The sequence below is a fragment of the Leopardus geoffroyi genome, chromosome C3 (assembly GCF_018350155.1).
Source record: "Leopardus geoffroyi isolate Oge1 chromosome C3, O.geoffroyi_Oge1_pat1.0, whole genome shotgun sequence".
Lineage (NCBI taxonomy): Eukaryota > Metazoa > Chordata > Mammalia > Carnivora > Felidae > Leopardus > Leopardus geoffroyi.
Window position 1 is genome coordinate 5,867,536 of NC_059338.1, and position 23,038 is coordinate 5,890,573.

The 23,038-nt window shown below is 63.8% G+C and overlaps 1 protein-coding gene and 14 non-coding genes across 15 annotated transcripts; 9 read left to right on the forward strand and 6 right to left on the reverse strand.

Moving 5' to 3' along the window:
* Window positions 1–1,098: 1,098 nt before the first annotated feature.
* On the reverse strand, window positions 1,099–1,181 carry TRNAL-CAG. Its single transcript has one exon. It is a non-coding gene; the product is annotated as a tRNA-Leu (tRNA).
* Window positions 1,182–1,225: 44 nt separating this feature from the next.
* Window positions 1,226–11,317, reverse strand: LOC123585817 (collagen alpha-1(I) chain-like). Its single transcript, XM_045454297.1, has 5 exons — window positions 11,102–11,317; window positions 6,953–8,690; window positions 5,377–5,496; window positions 1,832–3,049; window positions 1,226–1,674 (listed from the first exon to the last, which is right to left on the reverse strand). Exons 1-5 carry the CDS (start codon window positions 11,315–11,317, stop codon window positions 1,226–1,228), a joined length of 3,741 nt encoding a protein of 1,246 aa, XP_045310253.1.
* On the forward strand, window positions 1,766–1,837 carry TRNAD-GUC. Its single transcript has one exon. It is a non-coding gene; the product is annotated as a tRNA-Asp (tRNA).
* TRNAG-UCC lies at window positions 2,665–2,736 on the forward strand. Its single transcript has one exon. It is a non-coding gene; the product is annotated as a tRNA-Gly (tRNA).
* On the forward strand, window positions 3,039–3,110 carry TRNAE-CUC. The gene has a single exon. It is a non-coding gene; the product is annotated as a tRNA-Glu (tRNA).
* On the reverse strand, window positions 5,300–5,370 carry TRNAG-GCC. Its single transcript has one exon. It is a non-coding gene; the product is annotated as a tRNA-Gly (tRNA).
* Window positions 6,870–6,952, reverse strand: TRNAL-CAG. Its single transcript has one exon. It is a non-coding gene; the product is annotated as a tRNA-Leu (tRNA).
* TRNAD-GUC lies at window positions 7,537–7,608 on the forward strand. The gene has a single exon. It is a non-coding gene; the product is annotated as a tRNA-Asp (tRNA).
* On the forward strand, window positions 8,423–8,494 carry TRNAG-UCC. Its single transcript has one exon. It is a non-coding gene; the product is annotated as a tRNA-Gly (tRNA).
* On the forward strand, window positions 8,797–8,868 carry TRNAE-CUC. The gene has a single exon. It is a non-coding gene; the product is annotated as a tRNA-Glu (tRNA).
* Window positions 11,012–11,082, reverse strand: TRNAG-GCC. Its single transcript has one exon. It is a non-coding gene; the product is annotated as a tRNA-Gly (tRNA).
* A 1,286-nt stretch (window positions 11,318–12,603) lies between the features above and the next one.
* Window positions 12,604–12,686, reverse strand: TRNAL-CAG. The gene has a single exon. It is a non-coding gene; the product is annotated as a tRNA-Leu (tRNA).
* Window positions 12,687–13,267: 581 nt separating this feature from the next.
* TRNAD-GUC lies at window positions 13,268–13,339 on the forward strand. Its single transcript has one exon. It is a non-coding gene; the product is annotated as a tRNA-Asp (tRNA).
* Window positions 13,340–14,119: 780 nt separating this feature from the next.
* Window positions 14,120–14,191, forward strand: TRNAG-UCC. The gene has a single exon. It is a non-coding gene; the product is annotated as a tRNA-Gly (tRNA).
* A 286-nt stretch (window positions 14,192–14,477) lies between these two features.
* TRNAE-CUC lies at window positions 14,478–14,549 on the forward strand. The gene has a single exon. It is a non-coding gene; the product is annotated as a tRNA-Glu (tRNA).
* Window positions 14,550–23,038: the final 8,489 nt, after the last annotated feature.

A 23,038-nucleotide genomic window follows, 5' to 3' on the forward strand; every position in this document is an offset into this window, starting at 1 on the left:
GATGGTTTTCTCGCGCGTGCAGTGTGTGTCCCGGCGGACGGGGTGGGGAACGGACCTCTCGTGTGTGGAGCCGTGGGGCCGGGGGCGGAGATGGGTGGGCTGTGTGTCTTTGTGTGTGTGTGTGTGTGTGTGTGTGTGTGTGTGTGTGTGTTTGCGCTCGCGCCGGCGTCTGTCCGAGTTAGAGGCCAGGTAGCCCCGCCGGCGCCTCTGAGTGCGTCTCGGGCCAAGAGAGCAAAGGCCTGAGCGCGTTGGCCGGCGGCTCTCCCTAGGGGTCCGGCTCGGTGCCTTGACAGGTTGGGAGCCAGGAGGGCGATCTTGGATCCGGGAGGAACGCTGGGGCGGAGTGGCCGGCAGGCTGCCTCCCGGAGCCAGGAGATGCGCTGTGGCGCCCGGCTGGATGGCCTGGGGGGGTCTAGGGCTTCCGCTCACTGCTCCCTCCACCCACCTTCCCGGCTTGGACTCGTGAGTCAGGCCCACAGAAGGGAGGGGTCCACGCCGCCGGCTGGCCAGCAGCCGGCTGGGCTGTATGGCTCCCGGGAGGCAGACAGGCAGGCAGGTAGGTGTGGCCAGGGGAAGACCCCCAGGTGGAGAATCGTGTGGGCCGCCTCGGGAGGGTGTGCAGAGAACGGACTAGGGCCGGGGGAAAAGCACGGGGTGACGGTGGGGTGGGTGCGTGTTCCCGGGGGCGGCGGAAGCGGACGGCTGGCTGTAAGAGCCAGGCGCTGTCCAGCGGCCACAAGTGGGAGCGGGAAGCGCGGGGAGCTTTGCAGCCTGGGCTGGTCCGCGAGTGCCGGGGTGAGGAGGGCAGGGGCGGGAATAGGCGAGAAGGAGGACCAAAGAGCCTCCAGAAAGCAGCAGGTGCGAAGTCAGCGAAGCCTGCGGCTGTGGGAAAGGCGCTCGAGTCGCCGGGGAGTGCGTGCGTGTGTGTGTGTGCGCGCGCGCGCGCGCGCTCAGAGCCCGAGGCGGCGAGGGTGGAGGGGCTGGAGCTCGGTCCTGGGCAGCGTGTGCTCGGGTGCGAGGCGGGCCGCGGCCGCGAGAGGGTGTGGTCCAGGCCCGGGTGGCGTGGCTGCTGTGATGGGGCGGGCCAAAAGGTGGGCGTGTCAGGAGTGGGATTCGAACCCACGCCTCCAGGGGAGACTGCGACCTGAACGCAGCGCCTTAGACCGCTCGGCCATCCTGACGGCGGGTGTGGGCGCGTCGCCGCTGGCCTGGCTGGGACGCGGCGCTAACGCTGGTGTCCTTGGCCGTCATGGCGCCCGGCTGGCGGCTGTGTGGGTGCGCAAGGGGCGAGACACGCGCGGCGGCCCCGGAGGAGCACGGCCAGCCGCCTCGCCGCCGCCGCCGCCGCCGCCGCCAGCGCGGCTCCCGTCGCTGTCGCACCCCCACCCCCAGCTCCCTGCAGGCCCCGTCCAGCGTCGGCGCCCCTTGCCCTGCTCCCCACCCCGCCTTCCTCGCCCTCGCAGCCCCGCTTGCCGTCTGGGGCCTTTTCTCCCGGCGCGATGCCCGCCTGGCAGACGAGAGAGAGGCAGCGCTCGTTGGGAGTACTGAGCGCCGTCCGGGTCCGTGTGTGGGCCCGGGTCCCGGCGGACTCCGAGTCGGGGCCGGGGGCTGCCGTGCGGGAGAGGGGGCCGAAGCGGGGCTGGGGTCGGGTGGGGCGTGGCCCGTGCCGGGCGCCTGTGCAGGGCAGGGCGTCGAGGGCAGGCAGGGGCAGGCGTGGGGAGGCAGCCGGAGAGGGGTCGGGCGCCCGGGTGGCCGGCCGCCGCCGTCCTCGTTAGTATAGTGGTGAGTATCCCCGCCTGTCACGCGGGAGACCGGGGTTCGATTCCCCGACGGGGAGGCAAGACGCCCTTTTTGGTGGCCTGCGCAGCTCTGGGTGCCGCCTCTTGCTCCCGAGGGGCAGGGGCGCTTCTTCTCGGCCGTCCGTCGTCCGGCCGGCGGCGCGTGCCCGGCCTGCCCACGGTCCACCGGCCCCAGCCCTTTGCGTGGCTCGAGGCCGGACGCTGGGTCGCCACCGCGCAGCCGGGGCCTCGTGTGGTCCCGGCGGCAGCCACAGCGAGCTCCTGGGCGACGTGCCGCCCAGCCGCGCAGCCGCCGTGGGTGTCGCTCGGGTGGGAGGCAGATGGGTCCGGTCCCGTCTGGATGCGGGAGGTGGTGTGGCCTGGCGCCCGCCCCCTGTGCTCCTTCCCGCGCCGGGCCGGGCCGGGCCGGGCCGCTAGCTGCGGGCCGCGGAGGACGCGGAAGACGCCAGGCCGGGGACGTGGCGGGGCCCCCCAGCCGGCCTCCGAGGGCCCGAGAGCGGCCAGGCGGCCAGAGCGCCCTCCAGAGGCGGGCGGCGGTGGGCGCCGGGGCGCCGGGCGCCGGGCGCGGGGCGCAGGGCGGGCAGGTGGGCGGGCGGGCGTGCCGGCGACCGGCCGGCGCAGCTGAGTCGGAGGGGCGAGGCTGGGGCGCCGGGCGGCCGGAGCCCGTGGTGGCCGGAGCCCGTGGTGGCCGGAGCCCGTGGTGGCCGGGCAGAGCTGCGGCCGGGCGGGACGTCGGGGCAGGGCTGCGCCGGGCGGCGGCGGCGGCGGCGGCGGCGGCGGCGGCGACGACGAGAGAGCGCCAAGGCGAGAGAAGGCGACGGAGCGCACCCTGGGCCGGCCGCGTCGGGCCGGCCCGGGCCGTGCAGCGTTGGTGGTATAGTGGTGAGCATAGCTGCCTTCCAAGCAGTTGACCCGGGTTCGATTCCCGGCCAACGCAGCCGGCCGACCTTTTGCGCCGCTCCGGGGCCCTCCTGGCCAGGCCCGCCGGGCGCTGGCGGTGGGGGACGGCGTGCCGGCCCGCTGGGCGCTGGGCACGTGGCCCGAGGCGGCGTGCGGGTGCGAGGGCGGCCGGCGCGCAGCGTTTTGCGGGTGCTGCCAGCGGGCCGGGGGGACTGCGTGGGGCCGGCGGGCGGCTGGACGTGCAGAGGCAGGGGCCTCGGGGCCCAAGCGGAGCCGCGTGGGTGGAATGGAGGGAGGCGCTGGGTCCAGGGGGTGCAGGCCAGGCGCGCAGCCTGTCGCTCCCTGGTGGTCTAGTGGTTAGGATTCGGCGCTCTCACCGCCGCGGCCCGGGTTCGATTCCCGGTCAGGGAAGCCTTTCTTCTTCCTCTGGCCCTCCGGGGCCTCCCCTCCCGGCCGGCCGGCCTGCCGAGCCGAGCCCCCACCCACCGTCCCGTCCCCAGTGCACCCGCACCACCCCCTTTTAGCCCACGCCAGCACGCCAGGCCAGAGCTGGCTAGCTTGTCGCGGGCCCCGCCGCCACGATGGAGGGGTGCACACAAGGCCACCTGCCACGCCCCGACGGGCGGCCCCAGCCTCGCCCTGCCACCTCGGCCCGTCCGAGCCTTTTGGCCTGGCTGGCCCACCGGAGGCCCTCGGCATCGCCTCTCCCCTTCGCCCCCCGCGCACGCGCTCGCCTGGCACCTCCGCTTCCACAGCCCGAGACGCGAGTGGCCGGGGCGGCCTCTGTCCCCCGCCGGGACCACCAGTGTGCGCAGGCGCCCCTGCCCCCTCCGGTGGCGCTCCTAGCTGGCCAGGCTGACGAGCCATCCTGTCCTCCCTCCTGAGGTGCCCGCGGTGGCGGTGCCGGGCGCGTGGGTCAGGTGAGCCACGCGCAGCCCTGAGTCCCGTCACCTGGCCGAGCCCCCCTCGGGCCTGCGACCTCTCGGGCGGCTTCCATGCCCCACGCGGGGCGGGAGCGCCACGACCTGGCTGGCTGCGTCTCTCCCCGGCGACGGCGAGCGGACCCCACGGGCACGCTAGTCTTGGGCGCCGATGCGAGCGCAGAGTCCGACCGCCGTGCCCGGGAGGTGGAGGAGGGAAGAGGCATCCGGGCATGGCCCGGACCCCCCCCCCCCCCGGGGCACTGGAGGTGAGACAGCGGGGAGGTGCCGTGGGAGCCACCGGGGAAGACAACCCAGCAGCCAGGCAGGTGGGTGGCGGTCGAGGCACCGCGGGGGACTGGGCGCACTTGTCGCCAACTTGTCATTCCAATTGCAGGACACGTCGGTCCCTTCCATCCTTTGGCAAAGGGGCCAGCGTGTCACCTAGTGGTCCCTTTCGCCACCTCCGCGCCCCACCCCCGATGAGGGGCGTCCTCCACCACCCCCCCCCCAACTCACGCACACTTTTCACAGTTGCACTTTGCACAGTTTCCCATCCCGCCTCGCCCTGTGCCTCGCCATGATAGGCGCCGTCCGTCCCTCTGTCCACCCCTGGCTGTATCCGTCCTCTTCTGTGGATGCCTCCCAAGGTCCATCGCACACCTCAGTCTCCTTCCCGCCCCAACTTGGACACCCCTGTCCGCCGGGGATTTGCTCTGTGATCAGAGGTGTCCCCTCTGGAGGCCGAGCGGTCAGCCGGTGCGCCGCGTACACCTGCTGGGGCACACTCGCTTCAACCGGACAAGCCCCCTGCAGCGGTGCGGAGGAGCCGCGGGCGGCCGTGCCCACGGGAAGTTTCCTCGGAGTCCTTGCTTTTGCGTGTGTGTGTGTGCGCGTGTGGGTGTGTGTGGAGGGGAGGAGAGGTGGAGGTCGGGGTGGGAGAGGGATGGAGGACGGTGGTGGCCTTTGGTGCCGTGGGTGGTTCTAGCGGTGGAAGAGGAAGCCGCGTTGGCACGGTAGCGCGGCGGCGAAGCGGGAGGCAGAGAATCAAGGGCCTGCGCGACCATGACGTTAGGCACGCTGGGGTCTTGCGGGTGCGGGTGCCGGTGCCACCTGGAGTCTGTGAGCGACCCTCGCGCAGGATGGGCTGTATAGCGCACCTAGGCGTGGCAGCTTGGTTTCTGCCGGTTGTGCAAAAGGGGAGGATTTCTGGAGTGTGGGTAGAGTGAGATAGAGCGTGTGTGTGTGTGTGTGTGTGTGTGTGTGTGTGTGTGTCGGGGGCGGGGGGAGGGGCTGGTGGGAGGGGCGGGGGCGCCAGGTGGTGCCGAGGGAAGGGGAGGAGCGTGTGGGTGGCAGCGCGAGTTGGTGCGTGGATGCGTTCCTTGCAGCGAATCGGGAGACTGGAGCGAGGCGAGCGTCGTTAAAGAGAAGGGCAAGGCAGGTGTCTGGGCGGGCGCGGATGGGCCCTTGGCTCCCGGGCGGGCGGGCGGAGTTTTGTCCCCAGGGCGAGCGAGCGAGCCAGGGAGGAGGAAGGGATTGTGCGGCAGGGGCGGGGACGGGATGGGGCGTGGGCGGGCCCCCAGAGAGGAGCAGAGGTGGCTTTGGCCAGGGGCTCTGAAGGTGGGAGAGAGGAAGCGTAGCGCGTAGTTGGCGCTGCGGGGCCAAAAGGGGATGGCGCGTTGCATGGGCCGGGAATCGAACCCGGGCCTCCCGCGTGGCAGGCGAGAATTCTACCACTGAACCACCCATGCACCCACGGACGTGGCCCACAGAGGGCTTCCCCAGCGGCGCCGGCCGCCTCCGTTGCCGGTCCCCGCCAGTAGTGAGCGTGAGCGTGAGCGTGAGCGTCTTCTCCGTGGGAGCAGGAGGCGGGCAGTCTGCAAGACAGGCTCCAGGCACGCGGAGAGCCAGCCCCTGGGGCGCGGCGCGGCGCGGCGCGGACGTCCGGGCAGAGGAAGGCACGGAGGCGGACTGGGCTCATCCTGTGCTTTGTCCCTCGTCCAGGGCCGCCGCCACAGCCTGCCCGTGTCCCCAGAGGCAGCCAGGAGCCGGACCCAGCCTGGCCAGCGCCCGAACCCCAAACAGCCGGAGCCATCTGTGGCAGGTGCAGGCAGGCGAGGGACCTTGCCTTCAGCTGCTCCCAGCCCCGAGCCAAAGTCCCTTTGGCGGATGGTTTTCTCGCGCGTGCAGTGTGTGTCCCGGCGGACGGGGTGGGGAACGGACCTCTCGTGTGTGGAGCCGTGGGGCCGGGGGCGGAGATGGGTGGGCTGTGTGTCTTTGTGTGTGTGTGTGTGTGTGTGTGTGTGTGTGTGTGTGTGTTTGCGCTCGCGCCGGCGTCTGTCGGAGTTAGAGGCCAGGTAGCCCCGCCGGCGCCTCTGAGTGCGTCTCGGGCCAAGAGAGCAAAGGCCTGAGCGCGTTGGCCGGCGGCTCTCCCTAGGGGTCCGGCTCGGTGCCTTGACAGGTTGGGAGCCAGGAGGGCGATCTTGGATCCGGGAGGAACGCTGGGGCGGAGTGGCCGGCAGGCTGCCTCCCGGAGCCAGGAGATGCGCTGTGGCGCCCGGCTGGATGGCCTGGGGGGGTCTAGGGCTTCCGCTCACTGCTCCCTCCACCCACCTTCCCGGCTTGGACTCGTGAGTCAGGCCCACAGAAGGGAGGGGTCCACGCCGCCGCCTGGCCAGCAGCCGGCTGGGCTGTATGGCTCCCGGGAGGCAGACAGGCAGGCAGGTAGGTGTGGCCAGGGGAAGACCCCCAGGTGGAGAATCGTGTGGGCCGCCTCGGGAGGGTGTGCAGAGAACGGACTAGGGCCGGGGGAAAAGCACGGGGTGACGGTGGGGTGGGTGCGTGTTCCCGGGGGCGGCGGAAGCGGACGGCTGGCTGTAAGAGCCAGGCGCTGTCCAGCGGCCACAAGTGGGAGCGGGAAGCGCGGGGAGCTTTGCAGCCTGGGCTGGTCCGCGAGTGCCGGGGTGAGGAGGGCAGGGGCGGGAATAGGCGAGAAGGAGGACCAAAGAGCCTCCAGAAAGCAGCAGGTGCGAAGTCAGCGAAGCCTGCGGGTGTGGGAAAGGCGCTCCAGTCGCCGGGGAGTGCGTGCGTGTGTGTGCGCGCTCAGAGCCCGAGGCGGCGAGGGTGGAGGGGCTGGAGCTCGGTCCTGGGCAGCGTGTGCTCGGGTGCGAGGCGGGCCGCGGCCGCGAGAGGGTGTGGTCCAGGCCCGGGTGGCGTGGCTGCTGTGATGGGGCGGGCCAAAAGGTGGGCGTGTCAGGAGTGGGATTCGAACCCACGCCTCCAGGGGAGACTGCGACCTGAACGCAGCGCCTTAGACCGCTCGGCCATCCTGACGGCGGGTGTGGGCGCGTCGCCGCTGGCCTGGCTGGGACGCGGCGCTAACGCTGGTGTCCTTGGCCGTCATGGCGCCCGGCTGGCGGCTGTGTGGGTGCGCAAGGGGCGAGACACGCGCGGCGGCCCCGGAGGAGCACGGCCAGCCGCCTCGCCGCCGCCGCCGCCGCCGCCGCCAGCGCGGCTCCCGTCGCTGTCGCACCCCCACCCCCAGCTCCCTGCAGGCCCCGTCCAGCGTCGGCGCCCCTTGCCCTGCTCCCCACCCCGCCTTCCTCGCCCTCGCAGCCCCGCTTGCCGTCTGGGGCCTTTTCTCCCGGCGCGATGCCCGCCTGGCAGACGAGAGAGAGGCACCGCTCGTTGGGAGTACTGAGCGCCGTCCGGGTCCGTGTGTGGGCCCGGGTCCCGGCGGACTCCGAGTCGGGGCCGGGGGCTGCCGTGCGGGAGAGGGGGCCGAAGCGGGGCTGGGGTCGGGTGGGGCGTGGCCCGTGCCGGGCGCCCGTGCAGGGCAGGGCGTCGAGGGCAGGCAGGGGCAGGCGTGGGGAGGCAGCCGGAGAGGGGTCGGGCGCCCGGGTGGCCGGCCGCCGCCGTCCTCGTTAGTATAGTGGTGAGTATCCCCGCCTGTCACGCGGGAGACCGGGGTTCGATTCCCCGACGGGGAGGCAAGACGCCCTTTTTGGTGGCCTGCGCAGCTCTGGGTGCCGCCTCTTGCTCCCGAGGGGCAGGGGCGCTTCTTCTCGGCCGTCCGTCGTCCGGCCGGCGGCGCGTGCCCGGCCTGCCCACGGTCCACCGGCCCCAGCCCTTTGCGTGGCTCGAGGCCGGACGCTGGGTCGCCACCGCGCAGCCGGGGCCTCGTGTGGTCCCGGCGGCAGCCACAGCGAGCTCCTGGGCGACGTGCCGCCCAGCCGCGCAGCCGCCGTGGGTGTCGCTCGGGTGGGAGGCAGATGGGTCCGGTCCCGTCTGGATGCGGGAGGTGGTGTGGCCTGGCGCCCGCCCCCTCTGCTCCTTCCCGCGCCGGGCCGGGCCGGGCCGGGCCGCTAGCTGCGGGCCGCGGAGGACGCGGAAGACGCCGGGCCGGGGACGTGGCGGGGGCCCCCCAGCCGGCCTCCGAGGGCCCGAGAGCGGCCAGGCGGCCAGAGCGCCCTCCAGAGGCGGGCGGCGGTGGGTGCCGGGCGCCGGGCGCGGGGCGCAGGGCGGGCAGGTGGGCGGGCGTGCCCGGCGACCGGCCGGCGCAGCTGAGTCGGAGGGGCGAGGCTGGGGCGCCGGGCGGCCGGAGCCCGTGGTGGCCGGAGCCCGTGGTGGCCGGAGCCCGTGGTGGCCGGGCAGAGCTGCGGCCGGGCGGGACGTCGGGGCAGGGCTGCGCCGGGCGGCGGCGGCGGCGGCGGCGGCGGCGGCGACGACGAGAGAGCGCCAAGGCGAGAGAAGGCGACGGAGCGCACCCTGGGCCGGCCGCGTCGGGCCGGCCCGGGCCGTGCAGCGTTGGTGGTATAGTGGTGAGCATAGCTGCCTTCCAAGCAGTTGACCCGGGTTCGATTCCCGGCCAACGCAGCCGGTCGACCTTTTGCGCCGCTCCGGGGCCCTCCTGGCCAGGCCCGCCGGGCGCTGGCGGTGGGGGCCGGCGTGCCGGCCCGCTGGGCGCTGGGCACGTGGCCCGAGGCGGCGTGCGGGTGCGAGGGCGGCCGGCGCGCAGCGTTTTGCGGGTGCTGCCAGCGGGCCGGGGGGACTGCGTGGGGCCGGCGGGCGGCTGGACGTGCAGAGGCAGGGGCCTCGGGGCCCAAGCGGAGCCGCGTGGGTGGAATGGAGGGAGGCGCTGGGTCCAGGGGGTGCAGGCCAGGCGCGCAGCCTGTCGCTCCCTGGTGGTCTAGTGGTTAGGATTCGGCGCTCTCACCGCCGCGGCCCGGGTTCGATTCCCGGTCAGGGAAGCCTTTCTTCTTCCTCTGGCCCTCCGGGGCCTGCCCTCCCGGCAGGCCGAGCCCCCCACCGTCCCGTCCCCAGTGCACCCGCACCACCCCCTTTTAGCCCACGCCAGCACGCCAGGCCAGAGCTGGCTAGCTTGTCGCGGGCCCCGCCGCCACGATGGAGGGGTGCACACAAGGCCACCTGCCACGCCCCGACGGGCGGCCCCAGCCTCGCCCTGCCACCTCGGCCCGTCCGAGCCTTTTGGCCTGGCTGGCCCACCGGAGGCCCTCGGCATCGCCTCTCCCCTTCGCCCCCCGCGCACGCGCTCGCCTGGCACCTCCGCTTCCACAGCCCGAGACGCGAGTGGCCGGGGCGGCCTCTGTCCCCCGCCGGGACCACCAGTGTGCGCAGGCGCCCCTGCCCCCTCCGGTGGCGCTCCTAGCTGGCCAGGCTGACGAGCCATCCTGTCCTCCCTCCTGAGGTGCCCGCGGTGGCGGTGCCGGGCGCGTGGGTCAGGTGAGCCACGCGCAGCCCTGAGTCCCGTCACCTGGCCGAGCCCCCCTCGGGCCTGCGACCTCTCGGGCGGCTTCCCTGCCCCACGCGGGGCGGGAGCGCCACGACCTGGCTGGCTGCGTCTCTCCCCGGCGACGGCGAGCGGACCCCACGGGCACGCTAGTCTTGGGCGCCGATGCGAGCGCAGAGTCCGACCGCCGTGCCCGGGAGGTGGAGGAGGGAAGAGGCATCCGGGCATGGCCCGGAACCCGCCCCCGCCCGGGGCACTGGAGGTGAGACAGCGGGGAGGTGCCGTGGGAGCCACCGGGGAAGACAACCCAGCAGCCAGGCAGGTGGGTGGCGGTCGAGGCACCGCGGGGGACTGGGCGCACTTGTCGCCAACTTGTCATTCCAATTGCAGGACACGTCGGTCCCTGCCATCCTTTGGCAAAGGGGCCAGCGTGTCACCTAGTGGTCCCTTTCGCCACCTCCGCGCCCCACCCCCGATGAGGGGCGTCCTCCACCACCCCCCCCAACTCACGCACACTTTTCACAGTTGCACTTTGCACAGTTTCCCATCCCGCCTCGCCCTGTGCCTCGCCATGATAGGCGCCGTCCGTCCCTCTGTCCACCCCTGGCTGTATCCCTCCTCTTCTGTGGATGCCTCCCAAGGTCCATCGCACACCTCAGTCTCCTTCCCGCCCCAACTTGGACACCCCTGTCCGCCGGGGATTTGCTCTGTGATCAGAGGTGTCCCCTCTGGAGGCCGAGCGGTCAGCCGGTGCGCCGCGTACACCTGCTGGGGCACACTCGCTTCAACCGGACAAGCCCCCTGCAGCGGTGCGGAGGAGCCGCGGGCGGCCGTGCCCACGGGAAGTTTCCTCGGAGTCCTTGCTTTTGCGTGTGTGTGTGTGCGCGTGTGGGTGTGTGTGGAGGGGAGGAGAGGTGGAGGTCGGGGTGGGAGAGGGATGGAGGACGGTGGTGGCCTTTGGTGCCGTGGGTGGTTCTAGCGGTGGAAGAGGAAGCCGCGTTGGCACGGTACCGCGGCGGCGAAGCGGGAGGCAGAGAATCAAGGGCCTGCGCGACCATGACGTTAGGCACGCTGGGGTCTTGCGGGTGCGGGTGCCGGTGCCACCTGGAGTCTGTGAGCGACCCTCGCGCAGGATGGGCTGTATAGCGCACCTAGGCGTGGCAGCTTGGTTTCTGCCGGTTGTGCAAAAGGGGAGGATTTCTGGAGTGTGGGTAGAGTGAGACAGAGCGTGTGTGTGTGTGGGGGGGGGGGAGGGGCTGGTGGGAGGGGCGGGGGCGCCAGGTGGTGCCGAGGGAAGGGGAGGAGCGTGTGGGTGGCAGCGCGAGTTGGTGCGTGGATGCGTTCCTTGCAGCGAATCGGGAGACTGGAGCGAGGCGAGCGTCGTTAAAGAGAAGGGCAAGGCAGGTGTCTGGGCGGGCGCGGATGGGCCCTTGGCTCCCGGGCGGGCGGGCGGAGTTTTGTCCCCAGGGCGAGCGAGCGAGCCAGGGAGGAGGAAGGGATTGTGCGGCAGGGGCGGGGACGGGATGGGGCGTGGGCGGGCCCCCAGAGAGGAGCAGAGGTGGCTTTGGCCAGGGGCTCTGAAGGTGGGAGAGAGGAAGCGTAGCGCGTAGTTGGCGCTGCGGGGCCAAAAGGGGATGGCGCGTTGCATGGGCCGGGAATCGAACCCGGGCCTCCCGCGTGGCAGGCGAGAATTCTACCACTGAACCACCCATGCACCCACGGACGTGGCCCACAGAGGGCTTCCCCAGCGGCGCCGGCCGCCTCCGTTGCCGGTCCCCGCCAGTAGTGAGCGTGAGCGTGAGCGTGAGCGTCTTCTCCGTGGGAGCAGGAGGCGGGCAGTCTGCAAGACAGGCTCCAGGCACGCGGAGAGCCAGCCCCTGGGGCGCGGCGCGGCGCGGCGCGGCGCGGACGTCCGGGCAGAGGAAGGCACGGAGGCGGACTGGGCTCATCCTGTGCTTTGTCCCTCGTCCAGGGCCGCCGCCACAGCCTGCCCGTGTCCCCAGAGGCAGCCAGGAGCCGGACCCAGCCTGGCCAGCGCCCGAACCCCAAACAGCCGGAGCCATCTGTGGCAGGTGCAGGCAGGCGAGGGACCTTGCCTTCAGCTGCTCCCAGCCCCGAGCCAAAGTCCCTTTGGCGGATGGTTTTCTCGCGCGTGCAGTGTGTGTCCCGGCGGACGGGGTGGGGAACGGACCTCTCGTGTGTGGAGCCGTGGGGCCCGGGGGCGGAGATGGGTGGGCTGTGTGTCTTTGTGTGTGTGTGTGTGTGTGTGTGTGTGTGTGTGTGTGTTTGCGCTCGCGCCGGCGTCTGTCGGAGTTAGAGGCCAGGTAGCCCCGCCGGCGCCTCTGAGTGCGTCTCGGGCCAAGAGAGCAAAGGCCTGAGCGCGTTGGCCGGCGGCTCTCCCTAGGGGTCCGGCTCGGTGCCTTGACAGGTTGGGAGCCAGGAGGGCGATCTTGGATCCGGGAGGAACGCTGGGGCGGAGTGGCCGGCAGGCTGCCTCCCGGAGCCAGGAGATGCGCTGTGGCGCCCGGCTGGATGGCCTGGGGGGGTCTAGGGCTTCCGCTCACTGCTCCCTCCACCCACCTTCCCGGCTTGGACTCGTGAGTCAGGCCCACAGAAGGGAGGGGTCCACGCCGCCGCCTGGCCAGCAGCCGGCTGGGCTGTATGGCTCCCGGGAGGCAGACAGGCAGGCAGGTAGGTGTGGCCAGGGGAAGACCCCCAGGTGGAGAATCGTGTGGGCCGCCTCGGGAGGGTGTGCAGAGAACGGACTAGGGCCGGGGGAAAAGCACGGGGTGACGGTGGGGTGGGTGCGTGTTCCCGGGGGCGGCGGAAGCGGACGGCTGGCTGTAAGAGCCAGGCGCTGTCCAGCGGCCACAAGTGGGAGCGGGAAGCGCGGGGAGCTTTGCAGCCTGGGCTGGTCCGCGAGTGCCGGGGTGAGGAGGGCAGGGGCGGGAATAGGCGAGAAGGAGGACCAAAGAGCCTCCAGAAAGCAGCAGGTGCGAAGTCAGCGAAGCCTGCGGGTGTGGGAAAGGCGCTCCAGTCGCCGGGGAGTGCGTGCGTGTGTGTGCGCGCGCTCGCGCGCGCGCGCGCTCAGAGCCCGAGGCGGCGAGGGTGGAGGGGCTGGAGCTCGGTCCTGGGCAGCGTGTGCTCGGGTGCGAGGCGGGCCGCGGCCGCGAGAGGGTGTGGTCCAGGCCCGGGTGGCGTGGCTGCTGTGATGGGGCGGGCCAAAAGGTGGGCGTGTCAGGAGTGGGATTCGAACCCACGCCTCCAGGGGAGACTGCGACCTGAACACAGCGCCTTAGACCGCTCGGCCATCCTGACGGCGGGTGTGGGCGCGTCGCCGCTGGCCTGGCTGGGACGCGGCGCTAACGCTGGTGTCCTTGGCCGTCATGGCGCCCGGCTGGCGGCTGTGTGGGTGCGCAAGGGGCGAGACACGCGCGGCGGCCCCGGAGGAGCACGGCCAGCCGCCTCGCCGCCGCCGCCGCCGCCGCCAGCGCGGCTCCCGTCGCTGTCGCACCCCCACCCCCAGCTCCCTGCAGGCCCCGTCCAGCGTCGGCGCCCCTTGCCCTGCTCCCCACCCCGCCTTCCTCGCCCTCGCAGCCCCGCTTGCCGTCTGGGGCCGTTTCTCCCGGCGCGATGCCCGCCTGGCAGACGAGAGAGAGGCAGCGCTCGTTGGGAGTACTGAGCGCCGTCCGGGTCCGTGTGTGGGCCCGGGTCCCGGCGGACTCCGAGTCGGGGCCGGGGGCTGCCGTGCGGGAGAGGGGGCCGAAGCGGGGCTGGGGTCGGGTGGGGCGTGGCCCGTGCCGGGCGCCCGTGCAGGGCAGGGCGTCGAGGGCAGGCAGGGGCAGGCGTGGGGAGGCAGCCGGAGAGGGGTCGGGCGCCCGGGTGGCCGGCCGCCGCCGTCCTCGTTAGTATAGTGGTGAGTATCCCCGCCTGTCACGCGGGAGACCGGGGTTCGATTCCCCGACGGGGAGGCAAGACGCCCTTTTTGGTGGCCTGCGCAGCTCTGGGTGCCGCCTCTTGCTCCCGAGGGGCAGGGGCGCTTCTTCTCGGCCGTCCGTCGTCCGGCCGGCGGCGCGTGCCCGGCCTGCCCACGGTCCACCGGCCCCAGCCCTTTGCGTGGCTCGAGGCCGGACGCTGGGTCGCCACCGCGCAGCCGGGGCCTCGTGTGGTCCCGGCGGCAGCCACAGCGAGCTCCTGGGCGACGTGCCGCCCAGCCGCGCAGCCGCCGTGGGTGTCGCTCGGGTGGGAGGCAGATGGGTCCGGTCCCGTCTGGATGCGGGAGGTGGTGTGGCCTGGCGCCCGCCCCCTCTGCTCCTTCCCGCGCCGGGCCGGGCCGGGCCGGGCCGCTAGCTGCGGGCCGCGGAGGACGCGGAAGACGCCGGGCCGGGGACGTGGCGGGGCCCCCCAGCCGGCCTCCGAGGGCCCGAGAGCGGCCAGGCGGCCAGAGCGCCCTCCAGAGGCGGGCGGCGGTGGGCGCCGGGCGCGGGGCGCAGGGCCGGCAGGTGGGCTGGCGGGCGGGCGTGCCCGGCGACCGGCCGGCGCAGCTGAGTCGGAGGGGCGAGGCTGGGGCGCCGGGTGGCCGGAGCCCGTGGTGGCCGGGCAGAGCTGCGGCCGGGCGGGACGTCGGGGCAGGGCTGCGCCGGGCGGCGGCGGCGGCGGCGGCGGCGGCGGCGACGACGAGAGAGCGCCAAGGCGAGAAGGCGACGGAGCGCACCCTGGGCCGGCCGCGTCGGGCCGGCCCGGGCCGTGCAGCGTTGGTGGTATAGTGGTGAGCATAGCTGCCTTCCAAGCAGTTGACCCGGGTTCGATTCCCGGCCAACGCAGCCGGCCGACCTTTTGCGCCGCTCCGGGGCCCTCCTGGCCAGGCCCGCCGGGCGCTGGCGGTGGGGGACGGCGTGCCGGCCCGCTGGGCGCTGGGCGCTGGGCACGTGGCCCGAGGCGGCGTGCGGGTGCGAGGGCGGCCGGCGCGCAGCGTTTTGCGGGTGCTGCCAGCGGGCCGGCGGGCGGCTGGACGTGCAGAGGCAGGGGCCTCGGGGCCCAAGCGGAGCCGCGTGGGTGGAATGGAGGCGCTGGGTCCAGGGGGTGCAGGCCAGGCGCGCAGCCTGTCGCTCCCTGGTGGTCTAGTGGTTAGGATTCGGCGCTCTCACCGCCGCGGCCCGGGTTCGATTCCCGGTCAGGGAAGCCTTTCTTCTTCCTCTGGCCCTCCGGGGCCTCCCCTCCCGGCCGGCCGGCCTGCCGAGCCGAGCCCCCCACCGTCCCGTCCCCAGTGCACCCGCACCACCCCCTTTTAGCCCACGCCAGCACGCCAGGCCAGAGCTGGCTAGCTTGTCGCGGGCCCCGCCGCCACGATGGAGGGGTGCACACAAGGCCACCTGCCACGCCCCGACGGGCGGCCCCAGCCTCGCCCTGCCACCTCGGCCCCTCCGAGCCTTTTGGCCTGGCTGGCCCACCGGAGGCCCTCGGCATCGCCTCTCCCCTTCGCCCCCCGCGCACGCGCTCGCCTGGCACCTTCGCTTCCACAGCCCGAGACGCGAGTGGCCGGGGCGGCCTCTGTCCCCCGCCGGGACCACCAGTGTGCGCAGGCGCCCCTGCCCCCCGAGTGTGCTGGGACCCCCACCGCCCCCTCCGGTGGCGCTCCTAGCTGGCCAGGCTGACGAGCCATCCTGTCCTCCCTCCTGAGGTGCCCGCGGTGACGGTGCCGGGCGCGTGGGTCAGGTGAGCCACGCGCAGCCCTGAGTCCCGTCACCTGGCCGAGCCCCCCTCGGGCCTGCGACCTCTCGGGCGGCTTCCCTGCCCCACGCGGGGCGGGAGCGCCACGACCTGGCTGGCTGCGTCTCTCCCCGGCGACGGAGGGCGGACCCCACGGGCACGCTAGTCTTGGGCGCCGATGCAAGCGCAGAGTCCGACCGCCGTGCCCGGGAGGTGGAGGAGGGAAGAGGCATCCGGGCACGGCCCGGACCCCCCCACCCTCCCACCCCCCCGGGGCAATGGAGGTGAGACAGCGGGGAGGTGCCGTGGGAGCCACGGGGGAAGACAACCCAGCAGCCAGGCAGGTGGGTGGCGGTCGAGGCACCCCGGGGGACTGGGCGCACTTGTCGCTAACTTATTCCAATTGCAGGACACGTCGGTCACCTCCATCCTATGGCAAAGGGGCCAGCTTGTTACCCAGAGGTCCCTTTCTTCACCTCCACGCCCCACCCCCAACCCGATGAGCGTCGTCCTCCATCCCCCCCCACCCCCTCCCAACCCCCCCCCCCCCCCCCCCCCCCCCCGCGCCCCAAGCTCACTCTTCACAGTTGCACTTTTTAGTTTCCCATCCCGCGTTGCGTGCGCCTGGCCATGATAGGCGCCGTTAGTCCCTCTATCTACCCCTGTACCCGTCCTCTTCTGTGGATGCCTCCCAAGTCCATTGCACACCTCAGTCTTTCTCCTGACACATCAGTCCCCATCTCTCGGTGGTCTTAGGCCTGGCTGAATCGCAGAGCTTGACCCTGGGCTCAGGTAGTTGGTGGAGGGAAAGGGAATGTTGGCACTGGCGGTTTGCCAGCACACAGGCAGTTGAGGTGAGAGAGAGTGAGACATTGGGAATGGAGGGGGAAAACCCAGTGGCCACGCAGGTGGGAGGGGGCAGAGACCCCTGGGGACAGGGAGGTCCTCTATCTATGGTGTTACTCAATTTGAGGCCCCATACTCTCCATCCTATGGCACCGTTGCCAGCGTGGTACCCAGAAATAGCTTCCTCCACCTGTGTTGCGCTACCCCCAATCAGCAGCACACCCCCCCCCCCCACCCAACCCCTGGTTTCACTTTTAACAGTTGCCTCTCCCCACGTTGCCTTACACCCAGCCTGGATATGTTCCAAGTCTCTCCTCAGTCATGTATATATCTTCTCCTGATGTTCAAGTTTTTTTGTAAAGAGACATTTCCACCACAGACAATCATGCATCAGGTTGGGAAATTGATTATCGAGTCATACATAAATTAAAATTCTAACAGCCAAGGGAATCGTGGGTGATACCAAAGCTTGGTCGCTCCTAGAAATAATTTTTTCCCCGAACATTAGAGGTAGGATGCTCCTGCTGACACGTTGATTTTTGAGTTGTAGCCCTTTAAGACTGTGTGGGATGAAATTTCTGTTGTTTTAAGGTCTCACTGTGATTAATATTTTTGGAAGCCCTAGGAATTAAATATCATTTGTGTAATTGCCATCTAGGTCTTGGAATTAATATTCTACGTTATATCTTTGACCTCATGCCTTTCTATATGGCCAGTCTCTGGCTTGTCATATTTTTAGCCTTGTTAGCTTTTATCGATATTTGTTGGGGCATCTGGCGGTCCCAGCCAGTAGAGCACATGACTCTCAATTTCAGGGTAATGAATATTAGCCTGTTGGGCATAAAGCTAAAATAAAGTAAAACCCTCCTGTGAAATGTGCCCTCCTTGTACGCGGAGGAAAGGAACATTTTTATCTTGCAAGGCGAAGGGACACAGAGAAGAATCTGAATATTTGCAATATTTGAGAAAGAGTGTTGGTGAGGATTCGAGGAAGTGGTCCATATCACCCAGTCTTTTGGAAGTCAAATTATAGTACAAAGTTTTTAGAGAAAAATTTGGATCTATGTAAATTTTAAATGTGTTTATCATTTATCAAGCAGTTCAACTGTGGGAATTTATCTTAATATTTGCACCGGTGGGCAAAGTTGTCTGTTCATTACTTCATTATTGGTGTCCTAGAAAACTAGGCAATATTCCCCATATTCATAGCTAAGAACTTGTTTATGAAATATACAACACAATATAACTGTTTAAAAGAGTCAGTAGGTAAGTACATATATTCGTTATACTTTTGTGGTAGTCAGCTTGTAAGATAGTTTCTGATGATCACCACCTCCTGGTTTCCAAACCCGCCACAGTCCTTTCCCACATTGTAGTGGGATTTGTCTTTGTGAATGACAGAACATAGCCAAAATGTAAGTATGTCACTTCTAAGATTTGTTTAGAAAACGCTATGGTTTCCACCCTGGGCTCTCTCTCACTCTCTCTTTCTCTCTCATAACTTTCTTTGGGGAAGGCCAGTGAACATTTTGCGCTGATTCACAGGCAGCCTAGGAGTGGCCCAAAGAGGGAGGAACAGGGTTTAAGTGAACCACCACCCACACGAGCTCTGAATTGGGCCCCCCATTGTAGTTAAAGCTTCAGGTGACTGCAGGCCCAGGCAACGGCTTGACAGCGACTTCACGAGGACGCGGAAGCAGAAACCTTGAAGCTAACTTGTTCCTGGATTCCTCACTCCAGAAGCTGTGACATAATACATGTTTCTTCTTTGAAGCTGCTAAGGTTTGGAGTAATATAACATGTGCTCCGTAGAGAACAAGCTAACGATATATCAGTTGTCTGCAGATAACTAATACAAATTACATGCTAAAAAAGTAAATTGTACCATAGTGAATTTATAATATGAAAAATGATAAATCATGAAAAATCATAAATCATATAATTATTTTCATAGAAGCTCTCGAAATTCAAAATACAATAATATGGCAAGTAGGGGCTCATTTCATTTGTCCCCCAGTCTTATTTAAAGGTGCTTAGGGGGGACGCCTGGGTGGCTCAGTCGGTTGAGCGGCCGACTTCGGTTCAGGTCACGATCTCGCGGTCCGTGAGTTCGAGCCCCGCATCGGGCTCTGTGCTGACAGCTCAGAGCCTGGAGCCTGTTTCCGATTCTGTGTCTCCCTCTCTCTGACCCTCCCCCGTTCATGCTCTGTCTCTCTCTGTCTCAAAAATAAACAAACATTAAAAAAAAAATTAAAAAATAAATAAATAAATAAATAAATAAAGGTGCTTAGGGGGCCTACATGACTCAGTCGGTTAAGGGTCCGCATCTTGATTTTAACGGGGTCATGGTTTGTGGTTTGTGGGATCAAGTCCCACGTCAGGCTGTGCGCTGACAGCACAGAGCCTGCTTGGGATTCTCTCTCTGCCCCAACCAAGCTCATGCTCTCTCTCTTTCTCAAAATAAATGAAATTTATTTTAAAAATGTTTTTAAATGTTTTTACCATTAATTTTTTAAATTGATGTATAAATGGCATGCAATAAAATGGACACATTTAAAGTGCACTATTTTGGGGGCGCCTGGGTGGCTCAGTCGGTTAAGCTTTCGACTTCAGCTCAGGTCATGATCTCGCGGTCCGTGAGTTCGAGTCCCGCGTCGGGCTCTGTGCTCACAGCTCAGAGCCTGGAGCCTGTTTCAGATTCTGTGTCTCCCTCTCTCTGACCCTCCCCCATTCATGCTCTGTCTCTCTCTGTCTCAAACATAAATAAACGTTAAAAAAATTTTTTTAAAAAGTGCACTATTTGGTAAGGTTTGATGTTTCCTCACATCCCTCTGTAATCTCCCCCTTCTTGTCCCCTCCAGGCAACAACTGGTTTGCTTTCTGCCACCACTGAGTACTTTTGTTTTCTAGAGCATGCTGTCTGCTAGAATTTCTGCGATTATAAAAATGTTTTATATTTGTGTTTTCCACGATGGTAGCCACTAGTCACATGCAGCTATTGAGCACTTGAAAAGAGGCTCGTCCAAACTGAGAAATCCTGTAAGTGTGAAATACACACTCAATTTCAAAGACTCAATATGAAGACAAGAGTGTAAAACATCCATATGTTTTTATACCAATTATACATTGAATTAGCATTGTATGGGGTATATTGGATATTATGGATTACATTGTGTCCCCTCAAAATCTGTATATTGAAATCTTAAGTCCCAGGACCTCAGAATGGGAGCTTATTTGGAAATAGGATGTCTCTCTCCTATGTAATGAGGATGAAGTCAGATTGCAGTAGAGTGGGCTGCTAATACAATGTGGATGCTACTCACCCGTCATCAATATGGATGCTACTCACCCATATTAAAAGGGGAAATTCAAATACACAGACATACTCAGGGGGGAAGAACACCAGGTAAAGTTTGGAGTTCTGCTGCAAGCAAGGAAATATCAGCAGCTAGGAAGGAGGCCTGGAACATATCCTTCTCTAGTATCTTCAGAAGGAGCATGACCCTGATGACACTTTGATCTGGCTTCCAGCCTCTGAAACTGTGAAACAATAAATTTATGTTGGTCAAGCCAGTCAGTTCATGGTATTTTATTATGGCAGCTATTTAAAATTAATATGTTGGGGTCGACTGGGTGGCTCAGTGGGTTAAACGTCCAACTCTTGATTTGGGCTCAAGTCATGATATCATGGTTTGGGGGTTTGAGGCCCACGTAGGGCTCTCCACTGACCTTGAGGAGCCTTCTTAGGATTCTCTCTCCTTCTCTCTCTGCCCCTCCCTAGCTTGTTTTCTGTCTCTCAAAATAATTAAAAACTTTGTAAAAAATTAATACATTGGATTCAAAAAATATGTTATTAAATTAATTTTAGGGGCACCTGGATGGCTCAGTCGGTTAAGTGTCCAACTTCGGCTCGGGTCATGATCTCGAGCTTGTGAATTCGAGCCCTGTGTCAGGCTCTGTGCTGACATCTCAGAGGCCTGGAGCCTGCTTTGGATTCTGTGTCTCCCTCTCTCTCTGCCCCCTCTGCTGCTTGCTCTCTGTCTCTGTCTCTCTCTCAAAAATAAACATTAAAATTTTATAAATTAATTTTATATGTGCCTTTTTTTAAATACTCCCTTTTGGAGAAGGCCCTGAATCTGCCCTCTTCAAACACCCTACAGAACAGATGTACAAATTTCTGAAAAATCAAGCAATCCCATTTTAAACAAAACAACAAGCACATTCCTTATTTTGTGGCATGGCGGCTAAGGTGATATAGACCCCCAGAGGAAACTTTTCCACAGTTAAGGCAACAAGAATAGAATCAAGCTCCCCACACCTATGATGGAACGGATACCTATTCCTACCCTTGCCCCTCTGGAGTGTGTATTGTGACCACATAAGGAGTTGTGATGAGATCACAGTAAAGAATTACGGTGGAGGTGAACTGTAGCACAAAAGTCTGTAAGAATAAATCATTTATTTGACTTCTTCTCTGAAGAAGAAGGAAATAGCTATCCAATCATCAAACGTATGAGGTGAGCCCTCAGCAAAATTGTCAGTTAATTGCTTTTTATTACTCTCCTTCCAACCCTTCCCTGAGCTGCCCTGTCTTCTCACTGGCCCTCTCCCTAATTGCTGGCATTCCCAGCATCCTGGATCTTTGTCTCCTCTGATGAAACCACCAGCCTGAGAAGGTGATTCTCCCTGTGGTGTTAAATGACTGTCCTCAGCTAGGGATGAAGGTTGGTTATAAGAAAACGAAACCCACTCGAACTAGATTAAATAGCGACTGTAAGCCAATGAGAGGAAACCTCAAAGCTATTTAAAGACGGGAGAAAAAGCATGACGTGAGCCGGCTGAAAGCGAGACTGGAAGTGTGTTTGGCAAGCCACGATTCGAAGACGTGACCACTCGCTTGTTTCTCTACTTCTCTCCAGTTTCGACCAACTCCCTCATTCTCTCTTGCTCTCTCACTCTCTCCCCTTTCCGTCCTCCAATCCTTCCCGTCTCCTTCTCTCAGATGGCTTGTTTTACTTTCACATGACCTAACGTGGATGATTTGAAAAGCTCTTTCAATTAAAGACCTGCCGTAACCTACCTAAAGCTTTTGCAACGCGGTTCAATTTCAAAGAGCATCTGATTGGTCGTTGGTCATCACGTGAGCTCCCTCCTTCCTGGGTAATGATAGGCCCTGGCCGCCCTGAGGTGGGAGGAGAGTGAAGGAGTTAGGAGAGGGCTTTTCCAACCTGCAAGACAGAGGGCTGTCTCTTCTATCTAGGAGCGGGGCGCAGGGAGTGGAGCACGCGTGTCAGGTTTCTGCTGACGTTACCTATTGAAAATAGATATTGACATTACCTATTGTCCCCCGTGGGTCTGGATGTATTGTGAAAAATACTGTAAAAAGTATATACTTACAATTTCATAAATGCTAGAGAGATCATCCCCATTAGGGAAGAGATGATTTTTTTTTTTACCTTTCCTTTTTTCACTTCTTACTTTTCAAAATGCTCTATTATATATGTGAATTTAAATGTGCGGCTCACATTACATTTCTACTGGACAACATTGCTCTAGGGGTATACTTAGCAACAAATGGATCCCATCAGGTTTACCGGAGAGCTGTTTCTTCTGCTCCTAGTCCTTTATCTGGTGATGCCTATCTACTCCACCCATTTACTACTACATCCCTAGTAAATACGGAAAGTCAATCTCTGTTTAGCAAACAGCAACTGGTCCTGCCTTTGATATTTACCTAGAACACTCTCCCATTTATATGTAATCTAGCTCTCAAAACTCAGGTCCTCTTGATGATCTATTTGGAAGAACTCTCTGACTTTGACACTTGATACTCTCTCCTGAGCACGTTTTTAAATCTGCCCTTCAAATCCACAAACTTCTAGCCGTAGACATTTTTGCTGGCAACATGGATGGTTATTCGCACATCCTGATCCCATGGGAGCTATCCTATTGGGCAGGTGTGCTTGATTTTGCTTTAGGAAAATTAAACAGATGCCATATTATTCAATCATGAACAATGACATTGTTCTAGGAATTATAGAGAGCATCTTATTACCATTATGTAATTCAGCTAAAATAAGTGTTACGTATCTATTAGGATCTCTGCCTTGGAGAATTCAGTCTGTTGATGTTACTCTTGAGTTGTGGAAAGAGACAATTAGAGAAATGGACAGAATAACCTATAAGTGGTAAGTGCAGATGAGAGAATGAGACAGGGAGGTATCAGGGGACCTAGGTTTTAGCGCTGAAGAGAGAGATGCCCTGGGGGCTCCTGGGCGGCTCAGTCAGTTGAGCGTCCAACTTCGGCTCAGGTCATGACCTTGCAGCTCGTGGGTTTAAGCCCCTCATTGGGCTCTGTGTCGGGCTCTGTGCTGACAGCTCAGAGCCTGGAGGCTGCTTCAGATTCTGTGTCTCCCTCTCTCTCTGCCCCAACCCACTTGCATTCTGTCTCTGTATCTCTCAAAAATAAATAAACATTAAAAAAAAGAGAGAGCGATGCCCTGGGTCAACTCACAGCCCTTGTCTGGACTATGGTTTCCTCGCTTACACAAATGAAGGGTTGGACTTTAACTCTTTAGTCTTATGATTCCTTTTTTTTTTTTTTTTTTTTTTTTTTTTACATATATCGTAGGAAAAAAAGATACTCCTTTCCATGGACAAACAATCATGCTCAGACATTTCAACTTTCCTACCTCAGAGAAAATTCCGAACATTCGCGAACTTTCTGAAATGGGGGAAGATATTGTATCTCTTATTATGAGCATGAACCACACCACCTGTATTCCTGCCCTTGTTCACAGGTTGTCTTAATCCTCAAACCACTGTAGATCTTGCATAGACAGAGTGCTCTCTGATGCCTCAGAAATGCCACTCCCAACCTTGGAATGCTGAATAGAATTTTCTATAAGTTCCGATAAATGTGTTGGGGTAGGTGGCCAGGAAATCTTATAGGAGGCATTATTAAAAATTCAAGCCCATGGGGCACCTGGGTGGCTCAGTCGGTTGGGCGGCTGACTTCGGCTCAGGTCATGATCTCGCGGTCCGTGAGTTCGAGCCCCGCGTCGGGCTCTGTGCTGACAACTCAGAGCCTGGAGCCTGTTTCTGATTCTGTGTCT

Coding starts and splice junctions, on each gene's coding strand:
- LOC123585817 (XM_045454297.1), bottom strand. CDS start 11,317: ATGAGCCCAGTCCGCCTCCGTGCCTTCCTCTGCCCGGACGTCCGCGCC. Junction 8,691..11,101: donor CGCCGCTGGGGAAGCCCTCT/GTGGGCCACGTC, acceptor CTGCACGTCCAG/CCGCCCGCCGGCCCCACGCA. Junction 5,497..6,952: donor GCGACGCGCCCACACCCGCC/GTCAGGATGGCC, acceptor CCTGTCTTGCAG/ACTGCCCGCCTCCTGCTCCC.